At 38.2% G+C, this 13385-nt stretch overlaps 1 protein-coding gene across 2 annotated transcripts; it reads right to left on the bottom strand.

The window, feature by feature from the left end:
* Window positions 1-2456: 2456 nt before the first annotated feature.
* Window positions 2457-11580, bottom strand: cfap206 (cilia and flagella associated protein 206). 2 transcript variants are annotated; one of them, XM_059355715.1, is made up of 12 exons: window positions 11387-11580; window positions 11191-11274; window positions 10859-10949; window positions 10004-10192; window positions 9657-9824; window positions 8216-8430; window positions 7520-7579; window positions 7194-7392; window positions 6898-7038; window positions 4728-4921; window positions 4253-4396; window positions 2457-4083 (listed from the first exon to the last, which is right to left on the bottom strand). In XM_059355715.1, the coding sequence occupies exons 1-12, from the start codon at window positions 11492-11494 to the stop codon at window positions 3940-3942; spliced, it is 1737 nt and encodes a 578-aa protein (XP_059211698.1). In that variant the 5' UTR covers window positions 11495-11580; the 3' UTR covers window positions 2457-3939. The 2 variants fall into 2 exon arrangements, with proteins under 2 accessions (XP_059211698.1, XP_059211697.1); XM_059355714.1 differs by having other exon boundaries at window positions 2460-4083; window positions 7520-7639.
* Between the last annotated feature and the right edge of the window lie 1805 nt (window positions 11581-13385).

Here is a 13385-nt window from a genome sequence, read left to right as displayed (position 1 = left end):
ATCTGTCTACTTTTGCAGTATAAACAGAAAAGTACACTTTATGGAAGTAGTACTACATGAGTAGCCTTGTTCCTCAAAGAAGAATGGGTACACACATGTAGGTCCATCTTGTGTGGCTTTATCATTTAACTGACTACATTCTTCTTTTGTGGAGCTGGAGATCAACCCATTTTCAAACATCTCCTTAATAGATGTCGTCTGCAGCAGAGGAGGTTGTTGCTGCAACTTGAAGTGCTTTACCCTTTCGAGATGCATACATTCTCTGCCTACCCTGCTCCTTCGCAATCGAGGCTCTATCTACTGAAGGACTTGTAAGTGTGAATTATGGTCCGCGGTCTAGATTTGTCCTGGGCTGGAACAAATATTTCTCTGTCTTGTTCAACAAGGAATACTGGTTCTGAAACCTGCTAGTGTTTGTCCAAATCATGCTTTCTCAATGTCGCTGAAGTAGAGAAACATGCAGTACAGGATGGACACTGAAATTACTTTTTCTTCTGTTTGCCAAAATCCACTTTTACTTCCTTTTCTTTCCTTCCTTTTCAAACAGCTCAACTCTGTACAAAAGGAGGACAAATAGATTACAGGCTATATGTGGAATCAAATCTTCTCAAATATTAAGAATGTTATGTCATGTCATACCCCATTGGAAAATACACTGGATACTTTTTTAAGTGCTTCTTATACTTGGTTGGGTATTTGGCTCTAACTGAAAATACATAAAGATAGAACATCACCACTTTTCTTATTACAGTGTAGATAAAGACAAATATGTTTCAGTGCATTGTGTAACACTAATAATAAAAAAGACAATAACTGAGCCCATTGATTGATGCCATGATCATGCTCATGCTTTCAATTATGGTCAAAAAGCTGTTTGCTTTGCAGGTATGCAACACACCTGCCCCAATTAGCCATTGTCTGTTTATAGAGTCACATTGCAGGTGACTGCCACCTAGTGTACAAATAAATGAATTACATCAAATAAACGCAGAGGCATACAAAGGGAGAAGTGGCTCTTACACTCATCTTTAAAACATACCTTTGATGTTTTTTTCCCCTAAAGAATCAAAGAATCAATTAAGGAAAATATCTGAATTACACTAAAACAATTCTTTGAAGATGGCATTATTATAAATAGAGTTACTAACATTTTGTTAGGATACATATATCAATCTTAAACCTTTCGGGCAGCCAGCCATCAATACTATTAACTTGATGTGTAATAGTATTAGATTTTCTTCATCATGCCAATGCTCATCATATGCTTGTGAAAACTCATTACGCAAAGTGTGGGCAAACACCTCATACATCTTCAGAAACAGGATAACTTAAATCAGACCACACCTAAACCATAATGATGAACATGTTCCCTCTGCCTAACACTGATATGACTGATATTGCTGCCATTGATAATACTGATTTGGGGCGTGGCTAGTTTTGATTGACAGGTCACTAACAAGGCGAGCCGTCATCAGGAGAGAAGCAGAATAATGCGTAACCACGGCAACCTGTCAATAAAGTTATATATAACGTTATATAGAAATTTAAAAAAATTACGTTTACCGGTTTGGTCTCAAAACTTTGACCTTTTCATACTGTATTTTCACTTAATGGCAGTTTATTTGAACGTTTTGTTCATTAAATGAACAATGGTCACATCTAAAACTCATTCGCCTACCTCAGATTGATGCAGGAATTGAGCTACTTATAGGAACCAATGTTCCTAAAGCACTGGAACCTCTGGAAGTGGTATGTAGCGAGAATGATGGACCATATGCTATTCCAACCTTGCTGGGCTGGACTGTCAATGGTCCACTGACAGGAAGCAGTGCAGATACTGTTAACTGGGAGCATCCTCAAATAACTGTCAACAGAGTTTCAGTCGTGAACCTGGATGAACACTGGCAGCAACAATTTCAGAATGACTTCCCCGAAAGCAGCATTGAGGAGCAATAAGGAATGTCAAGGGAGTATCAAAGGTGAAACAGGTGGAGAGGCATTATCAGATTGCGTTGCCTTTAAGAAACGGTGACATCAGCATGTCAAACAACAGGAGAGTTGTTGAACAATGCCTGTGTTATTTGAAAAAGAGGTTTCTGAAGGACACCTTTATAAATGACCTTCTGACTAAAGGCAATGCTGAGAAAATGCCCGAAAAGGAGCTGGACCGTGGTGATGGTAAAGTATGGTACATACCACATCACGGAGTCTACCATCCCACTAAAAGGAAGATCAGAGTTGTGTCTGACTGTGGAGTGAGATATCAATGAACATCACTAAATGCTCAGCTTCTACAGGGCCCTGATCTTACCAGTGTTACCAGCCTCAAGCCGAGGGGTAGCTGGGCCAGGAGCTATTTTGCTGCATAGTCCTGGGGGTCTGTGAAGCAGCAAGGACAGAGACACTTTATGTGTTTGTGATCAACTTGGCGTAATGTTTTATTCTGACGTTCATCAAATGTCATTAACCATTCAACTGGCCTTAAAAACACAATTGTAAAATTTACTGACCTCCTAAGTGAAAGCAGTGCCAGCATTGTAGTAGCAGAAATACTTGTATGTGAGGAGAATATCATGCATTATTACAATGTCAAATGCATGAGAATAATAACAATAACATACATTAACATATATTTGGCTTTTCCTTGAAAACTGTTTCAATCTGTTTACATAAGGCAAAATGACATGGTAGCTAAGTTACCAACAATTACAGGGCCCCAAAACACCACAAATTTACCACAGTTTTACAGTTAATTTATGAATCCAAAACGGACTACTTTTAACCAATATATGGTAATAAATTCAGTAACATTAATACATATTCTTTCCACACTATTAAACATCACTGTCAGAATATATATGTAACACCTAAGCATCATTTTATGCTGTTTTAACCACATTTAACATACCCAAATCTTCTTTAGATCAACTTTTCTCATTTGTTATTTCTGCTGAGTCAACACACATCAAGGCATGATTTATTCTCTGTTCTGTTTTGTATCTTTTGTTAGGAGAAGTAACCTCTTTAAAGGTGTATGTAAAAAATTGATTCATTATAATGAATTTATAAACCCCTGGACAACAATAGCTCATATGTTTCAGCAAGATTTCTGTTAATGTTCAAAGTAGTGTATATCCATGTGTGTTCTCTGAGATTTCATGAATAAATTTCTCTCTTGTACGTTTGTATTGCCTTTGTGTATAGCTTGCATATCTTTTATTTGTTTTTTATTCTTGTGAAGCACTTTGTGAATTTTATTTCTGTGAATGGTGCTATACTAAATAAATATATTATCTTTACTTACTATGTTTTCAGAACAAAATATTACCACAATAAAGTCAACATTTGATGAAAAAAAGTCACAATGTTAAATGAAAATTAAAATCTACTTGTCCTATAGTGCAGCAATTCTCAACCTTGGGGTCCTGACCCCAACTGGGGTCGCGAGATGATTTCTGGGGGTCGCCAAATCATTTTGGAAAAAATATAAATGCACAAAATTAAAATGAAGTGACATAATTTCAGACAGGGAGATGTTTTAGTTGTTATCTGCTTCATTATTTGTCCAAAATTCGTCGTATCAACTGATTTTGTATGATCTGAACTGTGCTCATGAGATTCTGTTCAGTGAGCACAGCGGAAAAAGGGGTCGGTGGGGGGTCTTGGCGTAACATGCATGTTAAATTGGGGGTCGCAACTCAAAAAGGTTGAGAACCACTGCTATAGTGTGTTGTGCCCCATTCTTTACTTTACATGAAACAAAGTTTAGGGCAGCAAATGTGGACTGTGCTCTATCAGAGGTGGAAAACAAAAACCATAAGAAAATTCTTACATTCACTTTTATTGCACTCAACAACAAATGTTTTCTATGATTATTCTTCCACAGACCTAGTCAGGTTCTTTTTGACCACATGTCTGTCTCTCTGCAGCCAGGTCGACCTAAGGTTTGGGCACGTTGCTCTCACCATCTCTCTTGCTTTGACAGGCAGCATCTTTAGGCAGCCAGGTCTGAGTGACATTCTCCCGTCTCATGTGGCTCATATCAGTCTGCACTGAGTGTGTCACTTTGGTTAAGAGATCAGCCTAGAATTATGACATTAAAAAAATATTATGTATTCCTTTCAAACTTAATATAGTGCCAATAAATGCAGTTGCTGGTGTGTTGCTTGATGTTAGAGAAGTTTAAACAAATACACAATGGCTATTATTTATTGATATCACACAGAATTGCATCTAATGACTTCTGACTCACCAGTTTGATAGCTTTTCGTCGCAGCTCCCACTCATTCCACTCGTATGACTTATCATTGTTTGTCTCCACTGGGTGGATGTCTGTCTGGGTGCCGCTCTCACACTTCGTGATGGGCTTCACCAATAAACTCTCTCCTGGCTGAATCTGCAAAACCACAATGCAACAGTTTGGGTGAAGTTAGAGTCTGGGAAAGGTTTCTAGGCAGGTAGTAGCAAGCACTGCAGTCAGCAGCACAACACAATTCATTCTGAATAATACCACCAGAGGTAGTAACACAGTCTATAAAATAAATACACATGATAAATATTAATAACAACCAACTAATGCATTTTTGAATCCCACAAAATCTGTCTGGCTGCTTAATAGAATGCAGGTATAGTGAGTCCTTTCAGCTATGGGACTTGTTTGGTAAAACTGTGTCTCTGTAAATGAAATATGTGCTTTAGGAATACTGAACGTGGAAGAGGCTGCTAACCTCTGAGTAAGGACTGACGCAGGAAAACTGTTGATGGAGTTTGAGGAGCTGAATGAGTTCAGGGGAGTGCTTTGCTTTCTCTGCCACCTCTGCAATGAAGTCTTCTGGACTGGAGGCAAATTTTAAGGCAGCTTCTTTGGACCTAAAAACATAGAGTTTCTCCTTTAGTTTGAAGACTCCAATGTATGGATTACCTGCAACAGAAATGTCAAACATTACAAAATGAATAGAATTCAGGCACAGTAGAGTAGATTAAAGATGCTTTGCCCTTTAAACAAAATGCATTTATTGTGAAAAGTAGCACAGTTAAAAATAAAAAGAGACAGAGAATAATAATTGCAAATTACCAAGACTATTAGATTACAATATACAACATTTAGTAAACCACAGCCAGTTTAAGTATTTTATCCAAATACATACATAGCCTACATAAAGGCACAGCTCATTTCGTTGGTTGGACTGATACAGATACTGTAGGTGGAGTTTCTTCCCAAAATACTGAGTGTCTTTAAGTCTCTGAAGAAAAATGCAGCAAGCCGGTGTGATCAATCAAGCCTTTAGTTTCGTGCAGCACGGAGAGAAGTCCTTCAGCGTTCTCTCTCGACAAAAGAAACTCTTACACTTTTATACAGAAATTCAGTCTCACATGATCAAAGGGCTGGGGGAAAGTTACAGGTGAAGTCGCGACTTAATGTAATTAACATAGAGGAATCAGACCTTACAGGATAGTGACAGAAACTTCAAAGAAACAAAAGAAAGTAGCTTGGGAACACAGCCAGTCAGATACTATCATGCAAATACACATTATAACCCCTGAAGTTGGATTCTCTGCTCATGTGTCTCTGAAACTGGATTTAATTACTGTACTGTGAATGCTTAATGCTTTAAAATATCAAGAATATAATAATATTTTTCCCCAATACCGATATAAACGTCTCTGTACACCACTAGCTTGAACTCTTCTCTCTATAATGTCACAGTCAGTTGTGTGTACAACCAAATGCAACACCATGAATAACTTCAAAGAGAGGCAAAGAATTCTTAAAGTGAGATCGCGGTCTGACAGGCCGGGGTAGTGGCTCCTATTTTTTTTTTTTAAAGGGGGCTAGAGGGTTTACTCAAATGACGATTACACTACTTAGCCTTGCAAGGCATTAGAGAACTAGCCTCTCAAGTCTACCTGTATGTGTGTCCTTTGAGGTGTGCTGTGGGGTTGCTTTGGGAGTATGGGTTCCTGTTCTGTTTCAACCTGTTCAAACTACTTACTCGCCACATTCGGATGCTGGGTCAGGAGTCCTTGGCGCTGCTTTTTAATGCACAGTGTACGCCTATAGCAACATTGTTGGACGTGCAGGGTAGCTATAGGAATTGAGATGACGTGGATGGATGGGTCAAACAAACCCAGAGCTTTGACCCAAGAAACTGCTGGTGGTGTCTCATGACTTTCACCCAGTAGACCCATGTTCTTTTCCTAACCTTAACCATGTTGTTTTGTTGCATAAAAAATAACTAAATGCCCGGTTGCCCATAAAGTTAGAATAAAATATTTTTTACCTCTTTCCATGAAGGGATTGTGACAATGTGATTTGTTCTTGAAGCACAGTTAACAGAAGGTTGTGTCTGAAAACAAAATTATTTCAACTTCATGGGAGTATGTGTAGTTTTTAATGAGTTCACAACATTAGCCAGAGAATTCATTCCTAGTCAGAGGAGATGGTAACCTGTCTGAAAATTCCCCTTAAGGGTGGAAGTGGGTCACCACAAGTGAAGGAGTTCAAGTATCTTGGAGTCTTGTCCCTCAAAAGTGAGGGTAAGATGGACCATGACAGAGATACAAAAGATCCTTCGCTCCCACAGACATTCTACCAGACTAACTGAATTTACCCTCGGGGATAAATAAAGTAATTTTGATTTGATGTGATTTATTCTATCTGGCCTGGGAACACTCTGGAAGAGCTGGAAGACTTAGTCTACTGCAACCCCAATCTGGACCAGATAAGCAGCAAAAAATTAAAGTATATATTAATTAATGGAGATCGGGAAGGCAGTGGGATTCAGCAATGTGACCTAGTTTGTTTGAATCATGCTGAGACCTATACCCATATGTCCATATTTGACAAAGAAGGAACACCTTTTCTGACATCACAGTGGTGTATCATGAGAACAGTACCTGGAAGTAGAAGCCCATCATTTTTCACAAGCGTGTAGCCACAGACTCCATTATACTGTAGTGGCAGCTTATCAAAACTGGCTGTTGTTTCAGGCAGGAGCCATTCTTGGGTCTTCATCTCAGCTGGAACAATGCGCTCATCTTAAGAAAAAAATGAAGAAGAACAACCACATTTAAGCTCAGCACTTATGTAAGCTTTGTCCAGAGACATTTTTCTCTCTGGAGTTTAGTTTTGTAAGACTTATGGAACATTGAATTTATCACTTTAGAGGCTGACATACTGACATCAGCCATACCTGTGGACTCAGTCGTTCTCTGTTCATCCGTCTTCACCTCGGATGCCTCCAGCAGGCCGTCCAAATAAGCCTCAGAAAAAATCTTGGCCTGAGAGGCAACGAATGGCTGCAGATTGTGCATGATGTTGTTGAGGATATTCAGCAGCTCAGCCTCATCCTGAAGTCCAGACCACAGCTTTGACAGAGACTTAAACAGTGGCTGAAAGACAATATGAAGAATGACAAAAATGGGGCTGCAGAAATAAAATTAAACTAATCTCTTTCAGAGATCATTTAACAAGAAACAATAACAGTAGCAACACAACAGCAGTGACCAAGACACTTACAAAAACCTTTGCTGTTGGAATTGCTGTCTTTGATTGCACAACTTCTTTCAGCAGCTTCATCTGTGATGACAGCTCAGTCTGTATGATTTCAACATGCTTGGCACATACATATGCATCAGCCTTGTGTAAAGGAAAAACAATACATCATTTTTTTTTACCATACATTTCACTTAAAACACATACATACACACATAAAACAGCAATTAAACATATAAATTTACATTAACCCTTCATCAGGCAAAGAACTATATTTGGTAACTTCAGGTAATATTTTGAGAAAAAAGTTGCAAATTTACTAGATTAAAGTGGCAAATCTCCAAGAAAAAAAGTCGCAGATTTAAGAGAATTAAAGTGGCAAATCTGTGCGAAAAAAGTGGCAGATTTACAAGAAAAAAGTGGGGAAAGGCAACTTTTTTCTCGCAGATTGACCACTTTAAATCTCATAAATCTGCGCATTTTTTTCTCGTAGATTTGCCACTTTAATCTCGTAAACTTTTTTCTCAAAATATTATTTTCGTATGTTTTTTTTTTTTTACACATTCTGGCAGTATGTAATATCCTCCAATATTCTCTAGGGTTGAAATTTGGAATTTGCAAGTATTTCAATGAGTGCCCTATTAAGGGTTAAAATAGTAATAGATGTAAGGTACATGAAAATACCACACTGACACAAGCCATTACTTTGTGTTACCTCACCAGTAACATTTTGAGGAAAACTTCATGCTGCCTGACATTGTAGAGGGCCTGTTTGAGTAGGACACTAGGCACGTCACATTCTCCAGGCTGACTGTCAGGCTCTGTAAGCTTCTCCAGCACAGCTGTGAATTTCCATGCCAAAGTCTGTGATACACTCAGGTCATTTTCTATACTTTTACTGGTGACTGGAAGAGCTTCATTAAGAATTGCAGGCACTGTGGAGAGAATGTAGGAGATCTGATGATGTAGAACACACACAAAATAAAAGTTTACACTCATGCATAGGCAGTATTCTACATGTTCGATGAGGCAGCCTGATTTTGTGATTCTGACTGATATAGGTGTTTTCCATAAAACATCTGAACCTGACTCTTGTTAGAATGTTTTATTGCCATCCTATAAAGTATGCAACTGTAGACTCAGCACAGAACTTTACACGTAGGAATGCATGTATATTTTAGGAAACAGTCTTAACGTCTGCACTGTCAGAGCCTGAGAAAGGTGTTGCTTCTGTATTGACAGACTGACTATGAAAGGACATTCTTGTTATAACTTTAGGAACTTTCAATGTACCAGAATAGATGGCACTGGCCACAACTATCTAAGATCCCTCTCTACTGTATTTATGCATTCACTCAATAGCATGAGAGAGCTAAATCTCGTGTGCATTAAATGTGCATTGAACGCCACTTCTTTGCTTCTTCTCCTCCTTCAGCAAACCACATCAAAAACACATCATATCAACTCTGAACGTTGAACCTCCAGTACCATAAATCCTCTAATGAATATCAGTGAACTCCATGCTAGGCCAGCCCCACTTGGTATTTTTACATAAAAATGTGTTAAAGCTTTAGAAATATTCCGATAAGCATCTAATCTACCGAGTCTGCTAATGTGCCTCATCTTTTTAAAAAGGCAAATGACTTGGTAACGCTTTATTTTAAGGTCCTTGTAATAACCATTAATTAACAAGTAATAAGGCCCTTGTAAGTCCTTACAAGATGCTTATTAACATTATTGTGTGTTTATAAGCTTATATAAGTGTTAATAATGGCATTATAATACAGCTAATAGCAGGCTATAAGAGATTTATAAGCACTAATAAGAGACTTGTTAGCAGTTTGCAAATGCTTAAGAACATTAATAAAAGCCTCATGAGTATCTTATAATTGTTCATAATAGCATTACAAACACCCATGACCCACCCATTATGTCTTTGCCATGCCTTTATTAATCTTATTTTGTTTGCTTATTGATATTACTTTATTGCTCATCTATTATAAGTTAACTATAAGTTAACTATGCTTTTTGCAACTACCGGATCTAAAGCGAGAACAATGTCTTATTACTTGTTAATTAATGGTTATTAAGGACCTTATTATAAAGCGTTACCAATGACATGCAACATGATGTTTTATGTCAGCAGCCTGGTGTACTGTACTAAGTTCACGGAGGTCAATCTCTTCGGCTCCCATCTTGCTGGCTTTGTTAAAGAGTCGGATCCCTGTGACAATCATGGCGAGCTCCTTGAGCTGCTGCTCCTTGTCCCTCTTTAAGAGCACCATGAAAGCTCCCAGTTCAGTCTGAGGAAAGACGCTCTGCAGGGCAGCTGGGGAAAGAGGATGACAAATCAAGAGTTGGGATACAATTCATTCATAATCATTACTTCCTTATTGGCCCACAAGATGTTAGTTGCTGCATTCACATATATCTGAAGCTGCATTAGAGCAAGTGTAATAGTGTACTATCAAGGACTAGTTCCTCAAAAACTGAAAGTTCAAGTGAAACCTGTAGCCTCTTGCAGAGTGTTGACATCTGTAGGTGAGTCAATGCCAGAGCTCAGCTGGATATAGGTGATGATTTTACGGTACAAATCGTCTAATTCCTCGCGTGTTTTCACTCTGCTGTCAGTGATCTCTCTGCTCACTGGACTCAGCCTGGACTCAATCACCCGGTGGATTTCCTCAAGAAACTCCCCTGTATAAACACGAGAACCCATTTAGACATGGTATTCATATAATACTTTGAATGGGAATTTTAAATGTCCCTAAAGATCTTGTGTGTAAATATGCAGTGCTTTTAAAGTTAACATTACACATTTTGAATTAATTCTACAGTAAAAGAGCTAGCTAAAACAAGTTTAACATTCTTCCTTTTTTTTTGCTTTGATGCCAAGAGCCTTTTGCAGTCTGATGTCTGTCTATGGCTTATTGATTTAGGAAAGTAAAAAGAACATTGTTATAATCTAGGCATGACCAAATGAAGGCTTGTATTAGATTTTTACAATACTCCAGTTTTTATAATGTGGGGGTTTGCTGTTTTTCTGTTTTATATCGCTGAAATGGAATAGTGGTTATTGGAATGTTGGTTGAGCAAAACAAAGAATTTACAGCTAGGCTCTGGGAATTTGTCATAGGCTTTTCTCACTATTTTCTGTCAGCACAGTCAATACATCAGACAAATAATTGACACATTAAATGATGAGAACCATTAATAATGAAAATAATAGTTAGTTGCAGCCTTATAGTGGCTGGCCCATGCACCAAAAACTACATTCATCTTGACAATGCATTTAGTTAGTGTGGATTCCACCCATTTCAGGAACATGGGTCATTAGTATGTCATTTTATACAGAACACTTACGTCGGGAGGTGTAGTTCATATCAAAATACACTTGCATTTTCATGGTGTCAAGGGATGGACTGCACTTTTCCATTAGTTTATCCAGACACAGCTGTAAGAAAATATTGCAGATGGAGATTAGAAGTTCAGTATTCACCCTGTTGGGCATCAAACAAGGTTGTTAATTATGAACACCAGAATTCGGCAGTGTAAAGAAGGCTTTAAAACTTAATGTGTGGAAACAACACTTTCGGCCAATAATAACAGATAGATAGATAGATAGATAGATAGATAGATAGATAGATAGATAGATAGATAGATAGATAGATAGATAGATTAGCATGGCAATTCACCTCTTGAAGTTTCTGGATGTCTTGTTTGGTAAGTGTGCGATCACCATTAAAACCATTTCTTGGGTCCAACACAACAGCTTTTACCTGAGAGAGAGAGAGAGAAAGAGAGAGAGAGAGAGAGAGAGAGAGAGAGAGACGGAGAGCGTTACAGCGTGTGTGTGAACTGACTGAACTATGAAGCATTAACAATACTGACCATGAAAGCCACCAAAGTGTCGGACACCGCATGTCCTCTCACTGCACACTCCTGCACGATTTCACGAATAATGTTTTTAATTACGTTTTCCGCGTGAGCTCGAGCCATTTCTACCCAGTTTAATTTATCTTAATAGTTGTTACTGGCACCGATATCGCAAGCTAACGCCACATCCACTGCAGCCTGTTGATAACTGGGTTGGTTTTTTTGTTGATAACTGGTTGCCAAAGTAACACCCGGGTGTGTGACGTCACAGTTTCCACTGGCGTGCACTACGATACGCAATACGTTCAGATTCAAATAATGAAAAATACCAACAATACGCTACGGTTTGTGCATTATTTACATCAGGGGTCTCAAATAAAAATTACCTGGGGGCGGCTGGAGGCAGTATCAATATGATCAAAAAAAGACACAAAATTATTTAAAAAGACACAAAATGACAAAAAAAAAAAAAAAACGTAAAAATAGAAACAAAATGACAAAAAAAAAAGAAACAGAGAAACCAAAAAAGACACAAAATTATTTTAAAAAGACACGAAATGACCCAAAAAAGACACAAATTACCAAAAAGGACATAAAATTACTAAAAAAAAAAAAAAAAAAAAGACACAAAATGACCATGGTCTTCTGGACATCTGTCAAGTCAGCAGTCATCCCCATGATTGTGTAGCCTACTGACCCAGAAACCATTTAAAGGCTCAGGAAACCTTTGCAGGGGTTTGAGTTTATTAGCTGATTAGGGTGTGACACCATTGTTTCCAATATTGAACTTTTTCACAATATTCTAATTTTCTGAGACACTGAGTTTTGGGGTTTTCATTATCTCTAAGCCAAAATCATCAAAATCACAAGAAAAACAAGCTTGAACTAGGACTGCAAGCAGTACTGAACGGGCCCTCGCAGTACACGCATGCCAGGGCATGCTGCCGTCGGGGTGTGTGCGTTACAGGGGCCAGTCTATACCACCCCTATGAATTTCATTGCCTTAAGTGTTATACTGTGGCCCCGGTACCAAATATGAAATTAGACTGCCACCACAGCGCCACTATAACACTTAAGGCAATGAAATTCATAGGGGTGGTGTAGACTGGCCCCTGTAACGCACACACCCCGATGGCAACCTCTCATTGAAAAATAAAAACTCAACCAAATCAACCAAATAGTAAAGTGGTCTAGCAGACTGATTGGTGAGCCACAGCTCAACGTGGAGACCTTGTACACGAAACAATTACAGTGCATTACTGGTTCAATTTTAAATGACAGTTCCCATCCATTGCACACAGAATTTCAGCTCCTCCCCTCTGGGCGTAGGTTTACAATCCCTAGGTGTAGAACAAAAAGACACAAAAACTGTTTTGTCCCTGCTATGCTTTGCACAGGTGTCTATTTATTGTTGCTTTTATGTATGTTTCTATATATACATTTTAACTTTTATCTACGTTTTTTACAGCCAAAACAAGTTTTATTTTATTTTGCTGTTTTATTTTGTTTATTTTTCTGTCTTCTTTTTTTTTTTTGCTATTCGTATTTTAGTTCACATCAATATCTAAGTATAGTCTGGACCTCTAAGAACTTTTAATAATTTTTTATTTAACTTGCCATTTCTTAACTCCCACTGTCTTAAGTTGAATGATGTGTGATATGTGCCTCTTTTGTGTGTGTGTATGAGGACTCTATTTGTACCCAGAGGTAGATTTTGTTTGCAGTATGAAGTAAATAACATAGATAAAAAGATTTTTAAAAAAAACATGATAATGATAATGCATTTCATTGCCTTAAGTCTTATGGTCTGGGCACAGTGCCAAATATTAAACTAGACTGCCACCAGAGCGCCACCTAGGGGCCGATCAATAAAACCTTCAAGGGTTATCCTCAGGAGGGCATTGACAATAAGTATACCAAGTTTGGTGTTAATCCGACCAACCGATTTGGAGATATAAAATACTTCAATTTAAAGAGCGCCACCTAGTGGTCGTCGGCCAAAATTTTGCACAGA

The sequence above is a fragment of the Centropristis striata genome, chromosome 18 (assembly GCF_030273125.1).
Source record: "Centropristis striata isolate RG_2023a ecotype Rhode Island chromosome 18, C.striata_1.0, whole genome shotgun sequence".
Lineage (NCBI taxonomy): Eukaryota > Metazoa > Chordata > Actinopteri > Perciformes > Serranidae > Centropristis > Centropristis striata.
Note: the sequence above shows the minus strand (reverse complement) of the source record. Positions and strands in the feature narration are given on the sequence as shown.